At 44.1% G+C, this 25,487-nt stretch overlaps 1 protein-coding gene across 1 annotated transcript in view; it reads left to right on the forward strand.

The window, feature by feature from the left end:
• LOC144782931 (uncharacterized) overlaps positions 1–19,876 on the forward strand; it is a 45,368-nt gene extending 25,492 nt beyond the window's left edge. The window contains exons 4-6 of the mRNA XM_078662165.1: positions 3,730–3,796; positions 9,630–9,737; positions 14,747–19,876. Coding sequence (XP_078518291.1) covers positions 3,730–3,796; positions 9,630–9,737; positions 14,747–16,273 — 1,702 coding nt within the window. The 3' untranslated portion in view covers positions 16,274–19,876. The remainder of the gene's footprint in view (positions 1–3,729; positions 3,797–9,629; positions 9,738–14,746) is intronic.
• Positions 19,877–25,487: the final 5,611 nt, after the last annotated feature.

The raw sequence follows: 25,487 nt of genomic DNA on the forward strand, positions 1-25,487 counted from the left end.
GGTTTTTTTCTGCCTGTTGTCTTCCCTTCTCAGCTCTCTGTTTCTCACTTACGACGCAGGACACATCGTATAAGCAGTGCAGGTCCTGCTTGGTACTTAAGAGTGTAGTGTGTATGAGTTGTGTTAACATTTTCCCAATTTGAATGCTCCAAATTTGTTAATTGTACTTGGAAAAGGCCTACAACTGCGGTAATGAGAAAAATGCTTTATATCGGATTTGCTCATTTACACTTTATTTTGTAGTGGAGCTTGCAACTTAGTTGTGAATAACATTCTACCGCACTGTGTTAAGCTCATGTATAGTTTTTATGTTCATTCAGTTTTTAATTTCTTATTGTTGAAGATAAAAGTAGTGTACCTGGATCACTTGTTTGGATGCAGTTCTTGAAAGGCTTATTCAGGAGTAGAAAGGAATGCTTTTCAATTTTTCTTCTTAATAATATGGTGAAAAGTCCAGCACATCAGCAGCTCCTGGTTACAGTCAGCGAGAACTGGGTTAGAAGCCTGTGCCATCTATGTCCCAAGAGTGCTTACTCCATTACCCCTTGTCAGACCATCTCATCCGATTCTGGGATGTTTTCTGATGCAGTTCCACAAAGATTTGGTCTTACCATGTATTTACAATGTCTCATATCCTTTTAGTTTCTCGCAAAGGCCTGCGCCATTAAATGCAGTGTGACGTAATTACTGTCCCTTCTGTCCTTCCAATGGTGCCTCTATTCGTGAAGAGGAGGCTCTGATGTGCCTTGGAGATGGGTGGCCACCCTCTTTAAATGATGTGGCCCTTTACAGGTTTTCTGGTGCTTTAGGCCATGCCTGAAAGTGCTGGCATCGACATCATAGGTTTTGAAATGCTCACTATAGTTAAGAACCGGCAGAAGCTGGCTGCTTTCCCAAGCATGTGGTCACCAGAACTCTCCCAAATGTAACTTTCCATGTCAATGGATTTCTTGCCTTGTCAATTGTTATTTTGCAGGGTCGTGGGGGGTTCACTGTTTGCTGGGGTTTCTCCCTGTCTGGAGTTTCCACCTTACTGTGCTCATGTGCTGCCTTTCTGTTTCTCTCCACCTCCGATGTTCTGGGTTCCCATTATCGAGGAGCTTGCCATCGTTGCTCTCACTTTTGTGGCAGGCCTTAGTCTTGTCTTTAGAGGGTAATGGTGGTATTCCTCTGACTGCACCTCTCACTCATCTTTGGGCTCCTTTGGATCTGCTGCACTCTGTTCCTGTTCGCTTTCTGCCATGGGTGTGTCCTTCGGAGCCAGACTGCACACATCCCTTCCAGGGGCCAGTGCTTCTCCTTGCCACTTGCTCTTCTCTGCTCACTCTAGTCTGTGCTGATGCTTTCCCTGGCTCCGGCCTCATTCGCTTGGAGGGGTGGACCAAGGCCGAATATACTCTCCTTGCTGCGCTCCTGCCTTCATCCATCCTCCGATCGTGTGTCATTGATCCCGGTTCTTCACACCTCTCTTTCACCATTATCCTGCCTGGCTTCTTTCACTTGTGATTCCAAAAAAGGGGGACAATGGGGCAAGTTTAACGAGGTCCAACATACGTGCCCCAACTCATGCAGTGTGCAAAAAGGAGTACGAAGTTCCTCTATGTGATGACAAGGAACGTAAAGATATTGCAAAGAGTATGGGTTTGGAAGTGGACCCACACTGAAGATAAAGGGGAATTCCCTTAGTTGGAACTAGGGCTCTCACACACCTAGCAAGCTAGGCGTCATGCTTCATCATATGAGCCTGCCCCTCGTCAGGTTGGCGCTGCAATACCTGACGGGCACCTAGTACGGGGCTCTTTGGCTGGGTTCTCTTGTTCCTGCCGGTGGTTGTCACTTGTCCCATCAGCTTCCAGTTCTGCTTTTCTGTTGATTCAGGAGTTCCGGTATTTTGCCCTCTTCTTCCTCATTTGTCTACTCATGGTTCTCATTCTAGTTGTTTTCAATATTGAAATAACCCCTTTCTTCTGCCCTATTCAACCAGTGCAGGTTGCCACCTTGCTGTCACCCCTGTCAGGCTTATATTGAAATACAGACATTTCAGTTGGCCTCAGAAGGCTCAGTAGTGGCTGTGTGCGTGTTCAGAGTCACACTATTGTCCAAATGTATATCCAAAACAGAATGATGTTGTTTTCCATCAGGTGCCCCAAATTTGCACTGCCACAACAGGAAACTTCTCCAGGAAATGTATGTTCTTGCCAAATAGGCATGAACATGAATGTGCATGGTGCACCATTTCTTCCTCATCAAAGCCCCAAAACCTAGAATACCCTACAGCTCTTCGTGAAACTCCAACTCTCCATGGTGTCCCTTAGTCCCCAGTGAAACCAAACTGCAGTCTTACCTTGCAGTTCCAGGTCTTATTTCATGCCCTAGGAGAGCTGTGTCTAATGGGAGCCATGTGGCAGTCTAACTGTCTCTCTAGCTCAGAGCCTAGAGACGGTCCTTCCCAAGCGTATCACCTAGGTTGCAAAGTTAAGTCGCCTATTGAAGGACTGCAGCTGTTCAGCGCTTTATTTGTGCTGGTGGCTGCAGGTGGTGGTTACGGCACTAATTTTTGGAAATCATCCTTTATTTTTCCTCAAGAGTGAGAACAGGGAGAAAAACATGTAAGATAAAGATAGGAAAACAGTGATGAAAGGGAGCAAGTAGGGATGAATAGGAACTTGCAAAAGTGAGATCAAGAGACAGGAAGTGAAGGATGGTGAAAAAGAGGCTTGCGGGACTGCCAGTGGCTCCTGAAAAAAACGCGGGGCCTGTGCCTTTATTTATTGCTTTAAAAAAAAGAAGCATGGATATCATGCAACATTTCACCCCTACCCCGAAAGCAGTCACTTTCTAGGTGCTTAAAGTTTTTAGAGTAAATGATTAACTTATATGACAATATTTGATATAGGCATGTAATTTAATATATATTGTCTCTTGAATTATTTAACCCCTTTTTATACAATGGTCAAATAAACAGAAGGACTGGGAGCAAAAAGTAGCCCTGGAAAAATGTCTTAATATCTGCCCCACATTGCGCTGATTACGTTAGTTCAAAGGTTGGTTGAAAGGATTTGCTGAAAGGATTGGCAGCTCTGATTTTTGATGAAAGGCTCAAACTTATGGACAGGAAGCACTTATAGAAATTTACCTGAAGGGGATTTATTTTCCGAGTTTACATGTGTAGGTGGGTCATTTTGAGAGTTGACATTGGAACCACGGTGGAATAACAGTGATCTTTGAAGCCTCATTCCAGTTTTTGAAACCTAGATTGGACGGGCTCTTAGAGAGGCATTGCAGTGGTGTTACTACAATTTTAGATGAACTATGAGTAAAGGATGCTTCCCTGATTTTTGTGATCCATATAAGCGAGAATTGAAAAGGAATGTTTTTATCTCCATCCTTGAAGCAAGATTTATTAAACTGAGATCATTGTTTACTGTGCCTTCCTTTATGTTGCTTTAGGAAATTACCAAACACTGGTGACTGGAAAAAAAGCTGAACCTCTCCGGCTAGTGTCATCTTTCAGCGCTAATAATCCCGCTTTGTACTAATGCTAGTGCAACCTCCCACTTCACCAAACGGACTTATCCATGATCTAGTAATGATCACCATCCAACACAATAGTGTTTTAACATTATAGTGGGCTAACTGTGATGCGGTACACAAGAGATAAGTCACCTTTAAGATGTGCACCTTATACAGTAACTCACAGACACCGGTGTCATCTTCTCTTTCTTGCAGGCTGCAAGAGGAGTATTCCAGCACGCAGCTCACCAACCACTTCCTGGAGGAGAAACTGGAGATAATTGTGAGTGGAGTAATGTCTAAACATTATTTATGTGCATTTATTTACACTCACACACATATATATTGCAAATCCTTGCTTCCAGTAGAAGGCCAGTGTAAATTGATTTATTCCAAAGTGCACCCAGTAACCATCCACGCGTTTCAAACACTGCTCATGATGACCCACCATATTGAAAACACAACTTTACATAACCCCAAAAGCAATACATCACGACTATCATAGATACGGAGATAATGCTTAAACCGCAGACACAATTTGTTTAAATGTAAGAATAACATTCATGTTTTACAGTGTATATGATCAGTTGTGCTTCATATTACGCCTCATAAATAATCATTTAATGGTTCTGAATTATTTGTCATCTCATGAACATAGAAAAAATACTGCTCTCATCTCATTGCAGAGGCGTCCTCAGTCACGTTTTAAGCATTTTACTAGATATTACTGTAGTGCAATAATGTATTTCTAAATAGCACATCATTTGGTGTGATAACATTCTCAATCTGGATATATTCCCACTAAGGAAATGGTTTATTAATATCTATGGTATTGATCCCACCTGTGACTGAATCAAAGACAGTCTCAACAAAAATGCCCTGCCTTGGTGGGCTTACTACAGTTAAATGTATTTGATATAAGCTTATCATGTATAATCACATTTCCTCATACTTTTTTCAGATTTATACCAATAATACAGTCAACTTTCCACCCAAGTGGGCATTATTCGTCCCATCATAAATATTTTTATTAATTCATCTTTTAACATAAACTGGGGTCACAATTCAGTTTCTGTACGTACAGCTGTGATTATAAATTCATCCAATTAGGATAACATATCAGCCATCACCTTGTAATATTAAAACAGCTTGGATTAAAAACATGCAAAACGGGTTCACAAGAGGGGATACCTACATTTACAAATGTGTGAACAGTTCCTCATCACAATTAAGATCAAATAGTTCTTTAGTATGTAGCTCCAAAATGTACTTGGGCTCGAATCTTCTTAGGGTCATCTCCTTTTCTGTCCTCTTGGAGATTTTGGGACACTGTCTATAATGAGAGAATTTGAGCTTTTCCATTTTATTCTCATGTACTCTTTCAAAATGTCTTGCCACAGGGTAAGTAACTTCTGATTTTTTAATCATTCTGACATGTTGCAAAAATCCTTTTGTGTACTGGGAGAGTCATACTCCCTACATATGGTTTAGGACCAGGGCACTGTATTATATACACAGCATGATCAGTTTTGCATTTTAAACCTATGTTAATTTTCCTACTATATATGTGTGAGTAAGAATTTACAGCTTTAATATCCAAACAGTATTCACGTTGCTATTTCTTACAACCCCTAAAACCTTGCCATGTTTCTAGCCAGGCTGATCGTTTCTTAGCGCAGCTCCATATTTTTTTAAGATCTTAAAGAAACATTGGACTGTGCTAAAAAAAATATAGCAGGATAATGGTAGCCGACTTCCCAAAAACCCAGTTGTTTAGAAGCTACGAGCCCCAGCCTTAATCCACCTCACTGGAATCATGGCAAGGATTTAAGGGCTGTAAGAAATGTAAAGCATGTAAATCCTTGCACAAGGATATTGATTCACTAAAGGTTTAGGATTCCAGGAAACAGCACACCTTAATCCTTGAAATTGTTTTTAGTTAAAAAAGCTTGTAATAAGGGCAAGACAAATAAATCAAATAAAACGATTTGTAAATCAGATAAAAGTCTATTTCAGTTACCATCAATATACTAACTAAGCTGCAGTTACATGCTAGGGGTACATCAAACATTATAGGCTCTATACAGTCAGCATATCTGCAAGTCAATTTCATATTTCATTTAAAGTATCAAATGCAGATCCAAGTGCAAAGACACAGCTCAAAATGCACAGACTATACCATTATAGGTTTGTGGCACACTTACGCTGAACTGTTAGAACATGGTCAGGAGCTGTGCAAGCTTTGTCCATACTCCTAGAACAGATGCAGCATGGGCAGAGCAATATGAGTACTTATACTGGCACTTGGGCACATATATCTTACAGGGCCTGCCTGGCTTTCACTTCGATAGAAACCACTATGAACCCCAGGTTCATGTTGAAAATCATAAAAAGAATTACAGAACACAACCATTTATATATCTTTTGTCTGACTTAGTAGTCAGTATGGTTTTAATAAACCCAAATTCAGATATAATGTACGTAATCAATTTGTAAAAAAACTAATATCAATAGAAATTTTGACAGAATGTTTGAAAGTCCTTATGAGTCTAGATGTGGTTGACTTGAAGAGCGGACAGCCGGCACGTGTTTCGTCATTTGATACAACTTTTTCAAGGCTCATGAATAATTCTACAACAGTGGCTGGAAATATTCGGAATCCTTAGTACTCTCAGATCGTGCGTTTGGATCGCAATCCTACGCTTACCAAAAATAAGGCGCTAAATCTATGAAAGTACACGTTTTTTTGTTATCCTTAGTTCTACGTAACTTACCCAAAAAACAAAGCTTTACTCAGAATGACTCAGAGATTGGTGCCTAAAATGTCATTACCTCTTGATGTGATAGACAGGCGTGCAACACCCATTGGGTTCAAATTGCTTCAACCCCCCACCCCCAGTCGTGTTTGTCAGCCGACTGAGAGAGCTTCCCGGGCACGCTCACAGCCCCACCAGAGTACTTCACAGGTCTTTAAAAGACCATTTGCTTGTTAATGAGGCTTTGCTGTTTTTTCACCCCATCTTAGAGTCCCTGCATCTCCACTCTGTCTCTTGCTGGAAGAATTAGCCCCCTGAAATTTGGCTTTAGTTGCGCCTCTGGTGATAAAGGTCCCATTCACCATCAGAAATAACTCTGCTTGTGATGCTGGCCCTTTCCCCTGTCACGATAGACTCTGGGTGTGATGGCGACCCCCTTTCCGTATTCGAAGTAGGTTAGACATGATTGTTCTTATCGGGAGTGACCGTGATGGGTGGCTACGTGGCAGGCACGACAGCCTCACAGTGACTCCACTGCATGTGATGTTCCCGTCACTGACAGCAGCAGCAGTGCTGAAAGCTGCCACTTGGGTGGGACAGAGGCCAGTAACTCCCTCGTCTCCTCCTCGCAGTGGAAGAGGGCAGGGAGCACCGTTGGCCTCCCGGAGCGGTAGCACTGCAGGGAGCATGGTAAAGGGCCCTCACGCTGGAATTTCCTGTCTCCTGAGCGCTCCCGGCTCGGAGCGGTGTGCTCGGAGGAGCTGTGCATGAGAGGCGTCTGGGGCAAGGGTTATCCAGAGGCTACCGGGAAACACGCAGTGGAGTATGAGAGAAAACAAACAGCGCCACCCAGCAGCGGCGAGGGGTAGCCACCACCCCACCTTCTGCCAGGCAGGCCGTGGCCAGGCCAGTGAGTGCAAGGACCTGGGAAGCACGTGCAACAGTAGACTGTCATTCCAGCGTGAGCGCCCAAGTGTAAAGAGCAAAGAGGGAGGGATGTGGTGACATGTGGAGGTGAATGAGCGAGAGAGCTAGGCACTAACTTACAGAAAGATGGGGCGGTGGGGGTGGAACCAGTGAATGAAGGGTACACATTAGACAAACAGGGAGAGATAAACAAGGGGACGGAGAAGAGGAAAATAAGAGAAGGGAAACAGTATGGGAGAGAAACAGAAGCAGAAGGTGACAGATAGAAAGGGGGTGGAGGGTCATGATTAAAATAAGTTTGGTGCAAGAAAAAAAAAGAAAACGGACTACCTCTGCGAGGCCCGAAAATAAAGCCTGATAGAGACCCGTTTCGAGCCCCCCTGAAAATAATTGCCAGTGCTCAGACCCGGACAGACCCTGCCCACTTAAAGCTCTGGGAAGGGCTCATCATGATGGTCTCCCTAGTTCTAGGGTCTGTGAGATTAGGAAGATCTTGTTGTCCTCATCTTCAGTTGCAGCACAGATGGGTGTGGAGGTTGCAGCAGATCCTTCTGGGGCCGATGTTTGCTTTTGTGTGATCACTCTCACTCCTTAGTGCTTGGGTGCGCCACGCCCACAGACTGCTTGTGGCCAGCGTCCACTATGTCAGACTTTCAGGATGTGGTTGGGGCTTTGGCATATCAAGCAGGGTTTCCTCTGCACAGGGCCACCAAACCCCAGGGGCCACCACGCCAATATATATCCTTAATATAATAATCCTCTGAGGATGGATACATATTTGCGTGGTGGCCTCTGGCCGGGATTTGATGGTCTCCGGCTCTGTTCCACTTCCAAACACCCTGACCCCCCTCCTCTTCACTGACCTCCACACTCCTCCTCGCCCGGACCCCCTTTTTCGGGGCTCCCTACCAACGCTCTGTGCCCAGGGCCGCCATGAGCCTAGAGCCGCCCCTGTCTCTGTCTGGGTATTCAAGGAGCAGGTGCTTGGAAAACCCACAGTAGCTGTAAAGGTTTTCGGCCTGGACAGGCTTGAGTGTGCTCCGGTGAGGGGGCCTTTGGAAATTGCCTTAGCCATTTCTGTCTTAATAGACTGTGATGTAGGTCTAGGGGTGGCAGATAGTTTATAGAATACCATTTCGATCTGGTTCGTCCGGCAAATTGATGAATTAAAAGCCGGAGCAGTGCTCTGTGGGAACCGGTGGCTGTCACGTGTAGTGAACGCTTCAAAAACAGCAAACTACATTTTCCCGCTGTTTGTTAAAACCATGCTGTAACTTATGATAACTTATTGAACTATCTCAGTTTAGAAATACAGCAAAGTGATGGCTGGAGTGTTTGCTATAGTCTCAGCCACTGATGTGAACTTTGGGCACATTCAGCTTAACTTGTGTACTGAGTTAACTGTCTGTCTAGGCGTCCATGCTCGCTCAACAGCACCTTACCACAATACCTTGGGAGTATGTTAGCCATCACATCTGCCATTGTGCTACTAGGTACCGAAACTCTCCTTTTGTACAGCATATCCATACAAAGTTCACCACATGATCCATACAAAGTTCATTCAGTCAGGGTTCGAGTGCCGCGGGGAAACCAATCATCTTCAGATACCTTCTTGTCTGTGCACTGCTGAGGAAAGAGGATGTGAGGTAACGCCCAGAGCTGCAGTCTTTGGATCGTGGGAACCACATTCGTGTATCGGCGTGGGCTCAACATCTTGTGAATCTGGCCACATTTCTTAATCTCCTCATGCTTAAAAAAAAAAAGAATGTGTTCTTGTGTAATATAACTGGTGCTCATGTAAACCGCTCCAATACCTTTGCGTTGAGTTCTCACTTTATAAAACTGCAAAAAGACAATCTATTCAAGATTGTATGACTTCTAAATAAGACATACTTGCTCACAAGGAACAACCGAATGAAAATTAACCTTAGCCCTTTCCAAAAGCAATAGTGTAGTCCACTAATTAATAGCCCACTTAATTAGCTAGACCTTTGCATTGAATGATACTAAGAAATAGGAGCATTTGGACCCCTGTGCCATCCGATACTAGGGGCGAAAGCACAAACCATTGTTAGCATCTAATTGTATTATTAAAAATAATAATAATAATAAAATAAATAAAAATACCTAGTTGGAATTTAAGACGTTTGTTAGATCTTTTGTGTATTTTTTTCGTTTAGTGATCCACCACAGGGTTAGTAGCTTATCTGTGAAAAAGTCTTACATTTCAGGGCCATAAAGGTAACTCATTACTCAATGCTGATTAGGAAAATGAGTTATCCATTACTTGTTACTGTTACGTGAAAGGAAATGTGTTGTGACTATTTCTTCTATCTCTCCCTCCCCTCTCTTTTTCCTTCATTTCTGCCGTGCTCTCTCGTCCACCCCTCCATCTCTCTCCTTTTCCCTGTGACTCCCTCTTGCCCTCTCCAGGCTCAAACCATGGCCAACGAGAGGCTGTCTCGGAACCAGAGGATCGCTGAGCTTTTGGAGAGGCTCATCGCGTCTCAGGACCCTGCCTCTGGCCTTGGGACCCCTAATGTAAGGACCAAAGACAGTCAATTGCCCGGCTGTCATAAAGACCCTTTTAAAGATGAGGACCAGAGTTCGTCCACTTGTCCTTGAAGAAATATGGGGCATATTAGCAAGAACCTCATTAAAATTATCGCCGTTTTAGTGGCAGGAAACTGCCGCTAAAATGGCGATAATGGGCTTGCTAATGTGCGTTATAGAATTCCAATAGAATCCCAGGTTAGATGTCCTGAAAATCTAACCTGGGCTTCTATTGGAATTCTATAACGCGTATTAGAAAGGCCATTATCGCCGTTTTAACAGCAGTTTCATGCCGCTAAAACAGCGATAATCTTAACGAGGTTCTTGCTAATATGCCCCTATGTCTCTTCTCCATTCTCCATCATTAGTACAGTTCTAAAATTTAAGAGATACTCAACTTTGGAAGTTTAAAAAACGGAAGAGTAAAAACACATAAAGGTATAAAAAGTAAAAACAGTTTAGAACCAGCTTTTCAGTCCCAAACCCTAAATAGAAAGAGGCCAGATGAAATAGACAACAATCAGTGGCAACTTACGTTTTCTTATAGGTATTGAACAGCTCACTTTTGAATTTCAATAAAGTTCAATACATCAAAATTGTCAATAATAATTAAGAAAATCATAGGACACATATAATTAACAAAAATAAAAGCATTAAGTGTACTTTCAAAGATCAAGAAATGTACGCTCAAACAGATGTATTGAGCCATCAATGGTGCAGTCATGTCCAATTCCATTAAAGGGCAGAAACCCTCTTCTTCATTGAAGCTTGATGCTACTCTTATTTCAGTCTCCTTGAGGAGAGTCTTGATGTCATGTCGGCTCACACCGGTCTCACATTTTCTAAACCGTATTTTAGAAAGAACAGGCAGAGGATCCACTTTTTTTCCTTTGCATTATTTCTACATGTTAAATTTAATGCAACGGCTTTCATTATTTTCTACATATTACCCCTTGGTCATGTGTTTAGTTTTTTACGTTTAAAGTATGAAGTAGAGACAATGGAATGTGTAATTGTAGTACAAGATAGTACAAACAGGGCCTTCTCAATCTTCAGAATCATGTTGGACCATTAAAAAGAAATCACCACGTTTTACCGAGCCGTGGCGCAATACAAAAAAGTGTAAGATATATCTGTAAAGATTTATCTTGCGTTCCTTTTTTTGCCTAACACATATTTGTCGTAACAGCTATCGATTTCAGCTGCTCACAGTGAAAAGCTAAGGAATAGTCAAGCTTCCGAAGCTTTCTTGGTTGCTTATTCTGTTTTAAGCATTCCAGGTAGTGTGTTACTTGGGCATACTACCTGATTCCTGAACCAGTTCCTCACTGCTCCTAAAAGATCTTCGTAAAAAGCTGAAGATATATACGGAAAGCAAGGAAACTATTTCACATTAATCATCAGCTATGGGTATTGCTTATTCTTGAGCATGCCGCAAACCCTCCAGCCATCTCTCAGGAGCAGAAAAATATAGAAGTAAACGTTGAATATCTGCTGCATTCTTTGTACTACATTTTACAGCATAAAGTTCATCATATGATCTATACAAAGTTCCTCCAGTCAGGGTTCGAGTGGCTTGGCGAAACCACTCGCGATCAGATAACTTCTTGTCTTTGCACTGCTGACAAGTGCCCAGATTAAGTCTTCTCATGATTGCAGCGGGTTAAGATAGAGTTCTAGCTTTGAATATCTCAATCAATGGTGGCTGTGATGCCACAGGAATGGTGAGTCTATTAATGAAATAGTCTGGGCCAGCTTTTGTTTCCATTCAGAGGGGTTGTGGCCTGGCAGTTTGGCTCTTGCTACGTACGGTTGCAGATGACACGTGGTTGAGTTGCGTAAAGTCTGTCCCGCTCTATAGTAACACAGTAAGAAAAAGAAATGGTGGACCCAAATACTGCCCAAAGTAATTAATATTGGTTGAGATTCATTCAAGCATTCCACACATGACTTTTCTTGTTTTTCTTGACCTATTCCCATGGCACCTGTGTAAGACTGATAATTACATAGAATACCCTTTAAATGTCCCTGATGGTAGGGAAGTAAAATCCATGCCAGTCAATGATATTTTTCATGTACTTCTGGAAATAGATTCCAGATGTTTGGGTACTTTTCCAGCACCTAATTTGGGATGCCAGGTGCACTGTGACACAATGCCATGATGGGCCTGCTGAAACCTACATTTTTTCGCCGAACCTGCGCCCTGTCATATAATGCACATTCTCAAGCAATATGCAACTTCTTTTATTCCAACCTTATATTGTTGTAAACGTCAGAGAACATTGGCAATGATTAAACCTCCTTGTGGATCCGTAAATGTTCAGGTTCCAACTTGCTATGTTGTGTGCTTCAATATAATTTTGATACAAAACGATTCATGACCTCATCACAATTTAGTTTTCAATTGTCTAAAAACATATAAGGGGTTGCACAAAGGAATTGTGAAACATCGGGCAAGTCCATTCAAAGTTTCAGAATTAAGGTATCATGAAAACAGTTTAGCTTACTCTGACAGGATTGAAGGTGCACAAAGCAGAAAGGGAAATCATACAGAGAGCAGTAAATGCAAATGCTTGGTTAGAGCACAACAGTATCGGTCACTTTTCCACTGGGCCCTTGGTTCAGAATGTTGGCCAAGGCCCAGTCTGCGTGTCGGCAGGGGCATTTTTACCTGGGTATTTCTTCGTTTAACCAGAGGCAATAATGTAGATGACGTAAGTTATAGGTGTATGTGAGATTGTCCTAATTAAGGGGTGTCAGGAATAATGTTGTCAACTCTCTAGTACAGGCATGGCTCCATAACACCAGAAGGAGGAAACAGAGAGCGAAATTGGTGAACAGAATTATTGTCCAGAATTGGTATATTTAAGTGGCAAGCAAAGATTCATAAAGTGAGGAGAGATGGATGGCAATACTATAATCTGAAGGCAAATACAGAGTCGGGCAAACATTTCATATTCACTCCTAGATAGTTTTTCGATAGTTTCTGTGCTCCGGCTCCTATTTGTGACAAGGCTTCCCATTATTTTTCAGAGTTCATGGTTAAACAAGAGACATTGCATCTTGCTTCTTGAACTTTCTTTTGCAGGAGACTCTTTCTAGCAAGTGTCCACTAGTTGACTTTGCCTTGTTTCACTTGCGGTTGCTTCTCTCTTTCGGTCTCTTTCCTCCTCAATGAATGAACGCCAAGAGTACACTCTGTGGCGTGGGTGTGATTACGACAGTTGGACCGGCACCGGTCAGGAAGGCTGGGCTAAGGATGGGCACAAAGAATAGTACTCCAAGTCCATGCTGGTGTCCACAGACGCACCATTTTTGCCTATCTTGCCTCCTCCGTCGCCACCTATTGCTCCATTGCAGGGGTGTAACTCATGCCCCTGCAGCCCCTACAGTGAAAAGGGGGCCCAACTCTTCAGATGTGTGACAGTCCTTCACTGGGCCCACAATCCACCCACGTCCGTCGAATATCTATGACATATGGGAGACTCAGGTGCTCCAAATCACATTTTGCAGGTAGGCCTCATTATTTAGCGTTACTCCGCTGCTCCAATGTCATCCCCCAGGCTTCACCAGTTTGTCCACTGAACACCACATTTTGATTGGCACGTTGCTTTTGCCTTTTTTGTTTGCCTTACATCTGTCTAAATGATGTGACTCACTGATGCGCAGTGGCATTTTCCCCACATTAAAGCTTTGTGGGGTCTGCTTGGCCACACTGCACTACACTACTCTTGATCATTGCATTTTATCATAGTGCACTAGGTGTAGTAAGGCTGATGAGCATGATGAAACACTTGGGTCACTGATACAAGACAGAGGGTTCAGTGTGGGTAGCTATGTAAATATGAAACCAGGGTTAGGGAGCAACAACTTTCACATATCCGTAGCAAGAGGAAGACGCCAACTCCAGCATAAACCTAGAGGGCAGCATTTTAGCGACACCTTTGACTATGTACTGGACTACGTGCAAAGCAAAAGCCAGGGCATACTGCTATGCCCATACAGGGGACTGAAATGTAAACACTTCAACTATTTAACACCTGCGGCCTAACCCATCCTCCTGCTGAAGGAGGGGTTTGGCCTAGCAGGCTCCCACGCGCCAGCAGTATGCCTCTTCTTTCTTACTTTCAGGAGCCAGCTGCTGAGGCCTTGTTGTAGTCCACATCCAACACCACATCATGAAGATCTAAGGCAGTAGAGCTCACACTGGTGACTTGCACTCAGACAGAAGTGCAGGGGAGAAGTGCCATAGACTGCCTCTTTGACACTCTCACTACTCATGAATTTGACCACATTAAGACACACACTTTACAATGGTTAGGTGTTTGAAGGGACCCATTTCTACTGGCAACTCCAGTACCATAGAAACAGAAAAGCATGAATCTACAACGGTGGGCTTCAAACTTTTTAATACTGCACACACCCCGTTGAAATAAAAATCACCTGGGGCCCTCCTAGATTTTTTTTAATTAGTCTATTAAATAGGCAATGTTTGAATATGACTATGCCCATTTAAAAATGGCAGATAAGTTGTGTTATCGTTTTTAAAATGCAATCAAATACATGTTTGCCAAACATACTATTCTGGTCAGGCAGGCCGTACTAACATGTACAAGTATCCACAGTGTGATTATAAGAAATGGGTGTGGGGTTTTGAAGACTATTTGGAGCCCTTTACCTTTTGACCCATACTCCAAGCTAGGATTTAAATGAGCAAAGATGTTAGTGATGGCCCATTATAGAGCGGCTTACTGCAGCTAATTATTTTCCCCTTAAAACAAAGCACTGTTATCACCATAATGCTTCTTTTTGCCAGAGCCTGGCACCCCCGGGAGCTCCTGAGTCCTCCTTAGGGGGGCCTGCACCCCAGTTTGAAAACCCTTGGTCTATATTCTTTCACATTTGGCAACATCATTCTTCTTTGTCCCCACATCTGTAGTTTAGACTTATGAAATGGCTGTGTTCTTAATAATTATATGCTCCTCTCTCCCTTTCAGACTTCAGGCTCACTGGCTTCCTTCAAGCAGCACCTCTCTCTTGAAAACAAGGACACAATGAGCCAGGCAAGCTCCTCTGATCTGCATCATGTGGCACCACCTCTTCCATTCATGGATATAGCCGAGGAAACTTCAAGGCCCTTGGATATGGAGTCCTCACACAATATGAACAAATTTGTTTGTGCTGCTAGTGCAGTTTCAAGTGGTGTTTCAACAACAGTGAGAACAGACTGGTTGGATATACAAGAGCATGACCCATTTATGTTGTTGGAAAGGGAGACAAATATGGAAGCATTGAAAGGCTCGCCCAAAGCTAGCAGCCGAAGCACTGCATTCACTCCATGGAAGCAGCGTGCAGGTCTGCCCTCTCCATCACTGGAGCAGTTTAACATCTCAACGGAAAGTGAAAGCATTCCAGAGGGTATGTCTCAAGCAGACGCCCTCCAGATCCCGCAGCCAATGGATTGCAGGGCCGAAGCACTGGACGAACAAGCAAGGAGGCATGTTCCTTCTCAGGGAGGGAGCACTCCTCCTGGAAGTGTTGGGGACAAAAGGTCACATGATAGTGGAGTGACATTTCCCTATTTTACAGACTCTGGGGCCACTTCCCACTCACAACTCTCTTTCTTGAAGACCCCTCTTAAGATGTCGGCAGGTATTAGCAGTACAGAGAGCTCTGGAGATGAACTTCAAGAAGATTGGCTGAAGATCTTCATGGAGAAGCAGCCAAACAAAAAGGAAAGAAAGTCACCAATTGATTACCAGTCTGCCCAGAAGATCCTAAACAGTCTTGTCAGCAGCCCACTTGCAGAGAAGGGTCCTTATCGAACACTTGAGGCACTTAGTTCAGGCATTCGGCTGCCCAGAATTGAGTCTGTTGAGGAATACGAGCCATATACGATTTCAGGTAGTGAATATGAACCCAGTATTGGCACAGACATTGAACATCAGGCACAAAAGTCTTCCCTTCACAATAGACCTTTGCTAGATGCTGTCTACCAAGCCAGTAACGTTTCAGAAGTAAACTATAAGCACAGTGTTACCACAGATGGTAAAACAGAAAGTGATCATAGTGTTTCATACCCATTCAGAAGCGCGTATAAATCTGGCTATCCATCTAGTGGGCTGTCGGATTCAGTCCATCATGCCAAACGCTCATCAGATGCTCAACATCAACACAAAGATTTATGTGTTACTCCCCACAAGCTTAGAAATGCATCCATGCCACTATATCAAGAAGCTGGACCCAAAGTCATGAGCTGTCAAACTGGAGGTGTAGAGCGGGAGTTCAAATCCAGCGGCTCTCCAGATCATGTACAGCATCCGGGAAGACCAAAGACCCACCAGAAGAGAACCAGGCCCTGTGAGGGTCGAGAAAGTGGCCTCCAACCTCTGTCTAATGGTCCAGGCCAGGGGAGGAATGATACCCATTGCTACAACTCTTTGCTGCAGGTGAAGGCAGCCCCTATTTCGAGCAAGGATCCAGAATTTGGAAGTGGACATATAGCAGGCTCCACTCTTCTCTGATGCTGGCAATACTGACATTTCCAGAGCTTGGCTAGAGGACGCTTAACTAGAAAAGCCCGCTGGCAGTCAAACATTGTGTGGCTCAAGGCAAAAATATTCACCTTGTACATGGACGATTTTGTTTGACTTCTATCTGAATGCAATAAGTAGTGTATATACAGTATTCTGAAACTAGCGAAAGCATTGTACAGTATGCCATCGTTATGCCACGCTGTAGGAATTCTAAAATATTAGTGCCAAATACCATACTTTTATCAGAGGATAGCTGTTGTTTTCACAATAAGACAAATCTACCATCTCCACTGTTCTTATTTTATAGAAACTCCACAGGAAATGCTGTGTAAAGATTAACAAGCAGTACATGCAATGCTAACATTGGTAGAATAATATATACATCTTGAATTTTGGGTTGTAAATTGAGGTGAGACTTTGGGGAGTAGACACATATATCCCTTAACAGACAACTGGCCATACTCATAGAGCATATAGATGGTGAGTGAAAACGTACACGCTTGTACATATTTAGTGGACAGTCAGGAACATGAGGAGGCCATGAGTCAATTGTGCATGTTTAGAAAACAATCAACCCTGAGCCAAAATCTATATCCTTACTTCTTCTAGGGAGTCTTGACATCAGCACTGCGTGTACTGCTAAGCAGGACAAGGTCACGTTTTGTTGAGCCTGATCTTGTTAATGCTTCTGAAAGGAGGCTTGGAGGTGGCTGACTTTAAGCACAGAGGCAAGTCATTCTAGTAAATGAGTGTTAGGAGAGATACAACTGTAATCTTGAGGACAGAAACCCTGCAGAGTTCAACGGAGATAAGGTGGTCTGGTAGATTTGTTTCCAGATTGGGAAGTTTGGATTGTAGATGCAGATGGTTTAACTGTGGAATGAAGAACCAGGTTCTGCACCGTTTACAAGTTCGTGGTGAAAAATCTGGAGAGGGTCCTATTGTGAATGCGGATCCTAGCGGCATGATCATGAATAAAGGAAGCAGGTGGAATATTGAAAGCTGAACAGAATGCAGGTGGCAAAGTTGAGAACTTTCTTAGCTGCGTGCAGTAGGAAGCTGATGTGGCGGTTGTTGCAATAATCTGGTTTGTTCAGTATGAGAAAACTGATCTGGATTCTAGGAAAATAGAATAAGTGGTGGGCCCGGATCCTATGCAAATGAAAGTGGACAGATGAGATAATTAGACACAGGCGCATGTAGCTGTGGAAATCGGCCATTGACGGAAAGGGTTTGTGGTGTCATAATGAATTATGAATGAATTTGGACACATTCACTGCATACACTGTGCTGTGCGGAGAGGAAAATAGATAATTTCTGTTGTGAATATGTCGAGATCATGGTATTCCGAGGCCAGTCAATGCTGAATATTGGCAAAACAGCCAGTCACTTGTACAGGACGGATAGGAGAATAAACTGAAAATGTGGCTGCCCATGAAAAATTTGGTGGTAAACCACACGAAAAACTGAAGTCATACAGAGTTGGTGTATATTGAGAATCGCAGGTTCCCGTTGAATCTTGTGGAGCACCCTTCTGTTGGAAGAGGAGGTTGATGAGCATCTGAACTGTTAGAGGGGGAGAGATATAGCTGAAATAAGCAGAAGATATTGGTTTGTGGTGTTGTGGAGGAGGGTTTTAGGATGGAAAAGGTCACCATGGACGGGGAGAGAGAATGAGGTAGGTGATTTTGAAAGAGGAGAAGGAAGCAAAATTATTGGCCAAATGCTTGGGTTGTAGGAGCATTAAGTGTGAGTGTGCAGTGAGAAAATGGATGACCCTGGAACATTGGTTCGGCTTAGAGACCACAGAGAAGACAAGTGCAGCAATTGAGATGACTTTGTAGACGAGATGGTGTCAAGGGACAGCGTGTAGATTATTAAGTACAAAGGGCCCTCACTGTAGGGGTAATTTAAGGCTACGGGCCAGGTTTGTGGTTTTGAAAATGAACAGGAGATGGAATTTCGAATGTAAATGAGGGTCTTATCAAATGATTTCACAGAGCCAGTTAGTGGTCTATCCACAGAAGCACAAAAGGCTAAATTCATATTGAGCTCTGTAAAAGAATCCAAAGAATGTGGTTGTAAAGGGACAACTCCGGGGCACACGTGTGTACTGTGGGTTGGATTGAGGGAACAGTCAATGGGGAGAGTGATGGACATGTGGACAAGCGAGTAGTCAGTGGGCGAACAGGTAACAGATTGGGGCGTAGAGGAGCGAGCTGTAGAAGAAGATGTGGTAAAATGGTTGCTGTTGATTATGGAGAGCAAGAGGTAGGCGTTGGTGTGAGAGTGATAAAAAGGCAGGTGGATGAGTTTGAGCTTAAAGCAGAGCGTAAGGTCACCTAGCACTAGAATAGGGTGGAAGACAGCATGGTATCAAAAACTAAGTCGAATTCTTAAAATTACCAGTAGTAACAGTTATCGTAGAAGATGGTCATTAAAGTGGTGGGGCATGGAGGCTGATGCACAAATTAATTGCCTTACTCCACATTTTTGTTAATGTAATAAGTGCAGAGAAGAGAATTTAAAGTTTGTCATCAATTGCTTTATTACAAATAGATCTGTATCCCATACGCAAAAGACTTGGAGTTGGAACTGTGTGCTCTTGCAAGTGTTGATTTTATAAGCAGAATATGTAGCCTTTGGTAATGGTGAGTTTTTATGGTTTTCCTCCCAAACATGGTTGGATGTCCCTTGTACCATAAGTGGATCAGGTGCTGCTGCTAGTTTATTTACAGAAGATGTCCATGTTAGACAAAGAAATGGTTTTGGAGTTGCTTTGTTTTAACTTTCACTTCACATTCCATGATTCAAAGTGAAAATCAAACGTAGCTATTCTATAGCTGAGAGTGGATCAAAGTGAACATTGTGTTTTGATCTTAGTCCTCTCTCTGTGATATAAAGACCAGGCCCGTGATTTGTGTTTTGTAGTTTTTCACGATAAGGAGAGTGGACTGTGCTCTGCCCTGGATTTGTGGTTGTCCATGAGCATAAGAGTGGTCTGTGTGCCGCCTTTTTGTTTGGCCATTGTTTGCCACTCCGAAGGACAGAACAATTCAGATTGTGCTTTAGTATCTTTGTTTTTTGTTGAATGTCCATGAAAACGAGAGTATATTTAGGTCTGTACTGTTGTTGAGTTAAGTATCCATCCAAGAAACGAAGAATGGTTTAGTCTTAAGTTGTATTTCGGTCATAGTTAATCATGGTTGAGATGAGGAATGTCTTGGGCGCTGCCTTTGGTTTAAGATTTGAGCAGATGTCCTTTACAAGAGAGGTTCATACTCTGTATTGTGTCTGGTAATGGCAGAACAAGAGTAAAATACAAATTACCAGATGAAAACAGTGAGACAGAAAAGGTGTATATATAAGTGCAAGGTAAAATCCGTAATAGAGTAGTAAAGGGCACGTTTGAAAACATACTTTGTCCCTGAAGCTTTTGTTAACTTTAGTACATATTTTAAGACAACACAAATGTGATGAACTGCTTGAACCTTGTTGTACCAATGCTCAACGTGTAATGAATTTGGCAGAATATTGTAAACGAGATGATCCTCATATATGCTTTAGTTTGTAAAATGATTGTGCCCACCAACATCCTCATCGTTCGTGAAGTGAACAAAAAGTACAAAAAATAATGCTAAACCAAAAGCAGGTTTTTTGTTTTTTTTTAAATTCACGTTTGATTAATTTTCAGAAAAACACCTCTCTTGCTAGTCTTTGAGGAAGGACCTGATGCAAACTGGAGGATCATATGACCGATAATATAAGTATAATATCTTTACTCCAGAACAACCCCAAAGTTTTGCTATTCTTAACTTTCACATTTTTGTCAGAAGAGATATACATAGCACAATAATAAAATGAAAGAAGCAGACCTGCCTCCAACAGCAGGCCAAGAGTATTGTTAACGTATCAGGGCCGGCTTTAGCACTGGTGGCACCCAGTGCGACAATATTTTGGGGCTCCCCCCCCCCCCAAATGACCACCTCCACAACAGCTCCCGCTCTTCCACCTCTTACCAGTCTCCATAACCCTTCCCACTCAGATGCATTTAATTCGTTTTATAGTGTCACTCATAAAAGTGAAAGGTGTCTGAGCACTTTACATTGCACACACATTACAGAGAAAATAAATCATATATGTGTAAATCAATGAATAGGAAACGTTACAGTTACCTAAGACAGAGGGGTAGGATTTAAATCAAAACACACAAGATGATGGACGGAATGTTGCACATTGGCAAAACATTCACCCCCAGTCACAGGTCTGGGTTTAATCCACCGTTATTTTGCCCACCACACCACCTCAGTTCAGACATGGCCATATGCAAATCAGTCTTGACCCTGTGGCTCATGGGAACAGTCCAGCCTGAACTCCAAGCCATGTCTTCCCTGGACCGGAATCAAGCATCCTAGGACCAGTTTCTGGCTATCAGCCGTCATCAGCCAGGATAGCTTGACTCCAGTGGCGTAGTGAGAACGGGACCCACATCTGGGCATACCCATCCCACATAGGGCGAACAGCAAAACACACAAGATGATGGACGGAATGTTCCACATTGGCAAAACATTCACCCCCAGTCACAGATCTGGGTTTAATCCATCATTAATCGGCTCACCACATCACCCCAGTTCAGACATGGCCATATGCAAATCAGTCTTGACCCTGTGCCTCATGGGAACAGTCCACCCCGAACTGCCAAGTCATGTCTTCCCTGGACCGGAATCAAGCATCCTAGGACCGGTTTCTGGCAATCAGCCGTCATCAGCCAGGATAGGTTGACTCCAGTGGCGTAGTGAGCACGGGACCGACGTCTGGGCATACCCTTCCCACATAGGTTGAACAGCAAAACACACAAGATGATGGACGGAATGTTGCACATTGGCAAAACATTCACCCCCCAGTCACAGATCTGGGTTTAATTCATCGTTATTTTGCTCACCACACCACCCCAGTTCAGACATGGCCATATGCAAATCAGTCTTGACCCTGTGCCTCATGGGAACAGTCCAGCCCGAACTTCCAAACCATGTCTTCCCTGGACCGGAATCAAGCATCCTAGGACCGGTTTCTGGCTATCAGCCGTCATCAGCCAGGATAGCTTGACTCCAGTGGCGTAGTGAGCACGGGACCCACGTCTGGGCATACCCTTCCCACATTAGTTGAACAGCAAAACACACAAGATGATGGACGGAATGTTGCACATTGGCAAAACATTCACCCCCAGTCACAGATCTGGGTTTAATCCATTGTTATTTTGCTCACCACACCACCCCAGTTCAGACATTGCCATATGCAAATCAGTCTTGACCCTGTGGCTCATGGGAACAGTCCAGCCTGAACTCCAAGCCATGTCTTCCCTGGACCGGAATCAAGCATCCTAGGACCAGTTTCTGGCTATCAGCCGTCATCAGCCAGGATAGCTTGACTCCAGTGGCGTAGTGAGAACGGGACCCACATCTGGGCATACCCTTCCCACATAGGGCGAACAGCAAAACACACAAGATGATGGACGGAATGTTCCACATTGGCAAAACATTCACCCCCAGTCACAGATCTGGGTTTAATCCATCATTATTCTGCTCACCACATCACCCCAGTTCAGACATGGCCATATGCAAATCAGTCTTGACCCTGTGCCTCATGGGAACAGTCCAGCCCGAACTGCCAAGCCATGTCTTCCCTGGACCGGAATCAAGCATCCTAGGACCGGTTTCTGGCAATCAGCCGTCATCAGCCAGGGTAGATTGACTCCAGTGGCGTAGTGAGCACGGGACCGACGTCTGGGCATACCCTTCCCACATAGGTTGAACAGCAAAACACACAAGATGATGGACGGAATGTTGCACATTGGCAAAACATTCACCCCCCAGTCACAGATCTGGGTTTAATTCATCGTTATTTTGCTCACGACACCACCCCAGTTCAGACATGGCCATATGCAAATCAGTCTTGACCCTGTGCCTCATGGGAACAGTCCAGCCCGAACTTCCAAGCCATGTCTTCCCTGGACCGGAATCAAGCATCCTAGGACCGGTTTCTGGCTATCAGCCGTCATCAGCCAGGATAGCTTGACTCCAGTGGCGTAGTGAGCACGGGACCCACGTCTGGGCATACCCTTCCCACATTAGTTGAACAGCAAAACACACAAGATGATGGACGGAATGTTGCACATTGGCAAAACATTCACCCCCAGTCACAGGTCTGGGTTTAATCCACCGTTATTTTGCCCACCACACCACCCCAGTTCAGACATGGCCATATCCAAATCAGTCTTGACCCTGTGGCTCATGGGAACAGTCCAGCCCGAACTGCCAAGCCATGTCTTCCCTGGACCGGAATCAAGCATCCTAGGACCAGTTTCTGGCTATCAGCCGTCATCAGCCAGGATAGCTTGACTCCAGTGGCGTAGTGAGCACGGGACCCACATCTGGGCATACCCTTCCCACATAGGGCGAACAGAAAAACACACAAGCTGATGGACGGAATGTTGCACATTGGCAAAACATTCACCCCAGTCACAGATCTGGGTTTAATCCATCATTATTTTGCTCACCACACCACTCCAGTTCAGACATGGCCATATGCAAATCAGTCTTGACCCTGTGCCTCATGGGAACAGTCCAGCCCGAACTGCCAAGCCATGTCTTCCCTGGACTGGAATCAAGCATCCTAGGACCGGTTTCTGGCAATCAGCCGTCATCAGCCAGGATAGCTTGACTCCAGTGGCGTAGTGAGCATGGGACCGACGTCTGGGCATACCCTTCCCACATAGGTTGTACAGCAAAACACACAAGATGATGGACGGAATGTTGTACATTGGCAAAACATTCACCCCCAGTCACAGATCTGGGTTTAATCCATTGTTATTTTGCTCACCACACCACCCCAGTTCAGACATGGCCATATGCAAATCAGTCTTGACCCTGTACCTCATGGGAACAGTCCCGCCTGAACTGCCAAGCCATGACTTCCCTGGACCGGAATCAAGCATCCTAGGACCGGTTTCTGGCAATCAGCCGTCATCAGCCAGGATAGCTTGACTCCAGTGGGGTAGTGAGCACGGGACCCATATCTGGGCATACCCTTCCCACATAGGGCGAACAGCAAAATACACAAGATGATGGACGGAATGTTGCACATTGGCAAAACATTCACCCCCAGTCACAGATCTGGGTTTAATCCATTGTTATTTTGCTCACCACACCACCCCAGTTCAGACATGGCCATATGCAAATCAGTCTTGACCCTGTGCCTCATGGAAACAGTCCAGTCCGAACTGCCAAGCCATGTCTTCTCTGGACTGGAATCAAGCATCCTAGGACCGGTTTCTGGCTATCAGCTGTCATCAGCCAGGATAGCTTGACTCCAGTGGCGTAGGGAGTACGGGACCCACGTCTGGGCATACCCTTCCCACATAGGGCGAACAGCAAAACATACAAGATCATGGATGGAATGTTGCACATTGGCAAAACATTCACCCCCTGTCACAGATCTGGGTTTGATCCATCATTTTGCTCACCACACCACCCCAGTTCAGACATGGCCATATGCAAATCAGCCTTGACCCTGTGCCTCATGGGAACAGTCCAGCCTGAACTGCCAAGCCATGTCTTCCCTGGACTGGAATCAAGCAGCCTAGGACCGGTTTCTGGCTATCAGCTGTCATCAGCCAGGATAGCTTGACTCCAGTGGCGTAGGGAGCACAGGACCCACGTCTGGGCATACCCTTCCCACATAGGGCGAACAGCAAAACACACAAGATGATGGACGGAATGTTGCACATTGGCAAAACTTTCACCCCAGTCACAGATCTGGGTTTATTCCATTGTTTTTTTGCTCACCACACCACCCCAGTTCAGACATGGCCATATGCAAATCAGTCTTGACCCTATGCCTCATGGGAACAGTCCAGCCCGAACTGCCAAGCCATGTCTTCCCTGGACCGAATCAAGCATCCTAGTACCGGTTTCTGGCTATCAGCCGTCATCAGCCAGGATAGCTTGACTCCAGTGGCGTAGTGAGCACGGGACCCACGTCTGGACATACCCTTCCCAAATAGGGCGAACAGCAAAACACACAAGATGATGGACGGAATGTTGCACATTGGCAAAACATTCACCCCCAGTCACAGACCTGGGTTTAATCCATTGTTATTTTGCTCACCACACCACCCCAGGTCAGACATGGCCATATTCAAATCAGTCTTAACCCTGTGCCTCATGGGAACATTCCAGCCCGAACTGTGCAACATTCGTCCATAATCTTGTGCGTTTTGCGGGTAGGATTTACATGTCATCCATACTGGTATGCAGTATAGTATAGGGGGTCTTAGTCTGGAGAAGCACAAACTTAGAATTGAAAACGTAAAACCATGGTTGGGGATTATCCTTGATAATCGGAATTGATTTCAACTCAAATAAACACTTTGTACAACATTAGGATATTGGAAGTCTGGGGAAAAAATCAATACCCTCTAATCTATTCCTGAAATCTGCATTTCATTTCTTTGATGACTGCTAATAGCTCACAGTTTTTTATTAGAATTTTAACTTATAAACTGCAAGTAACAAAAGGAAGTCTCTGATTAAAGCAGTAACCCCCTGACCTATTTATGTTATGTTCACTTTATGATTTGTATGGTACACATTCTGCACAGAAGGCGTATTAACCCTCTGCACTACCTTATGATGAATCAAAACTTCCACTAGACAAAACTTTGGTCTCTCTCCAGGAAGAACATCAGCCACCAGAGTTCGCTTGACACTTTTATTATTGGCTGAAAATTGCTGGAGGCCAGGAACGCTGCAGCGGGTGCTTTTAAAAACAATATAAACTAGCAAACAGGCGCCCCCACGCAAAGTCAGCACCCGGTGCAGTGGCACTGGTCGCACCGCTCTAGATCGGTCCCTGTAACATATTTCTCATGGGGACAGACACCTCTTTCCTTGAATATTTTGACATTTGTCCATATAAACTCAGTGGAAAACAACATCCCTGTCCTATTTTGCCATTAAAATATATTCAGGGCAACTTTCTTGGTGCCTGTTGGATTTGAGGTTCTTCAGAAATGCATAACTATGTTGGATTTTTGTTATCCAAATCAATGGGGGAGAACATTGTTTTGCTTAGATAACATAACCAGGTTTGCCTTTTGAGATACAGTATTGTCCTGTATGTTTTCCATCCATTACAAGCTGCT

This window comes from Lissotriton helveticus, chromosome 9, assembly GCF_964261635.1.
Source record: "Lissotriton helveticus chromosome 9, aLisHel1.1, whole genome shotgun sequence".
NCBI classification, from domain to species: domain Eukaryota; kingdom Metazoa; phylum Chordata; class Amphibia; order Caudata; family Salamandridae; genus Lissotriton; species Lissotriton helveticus.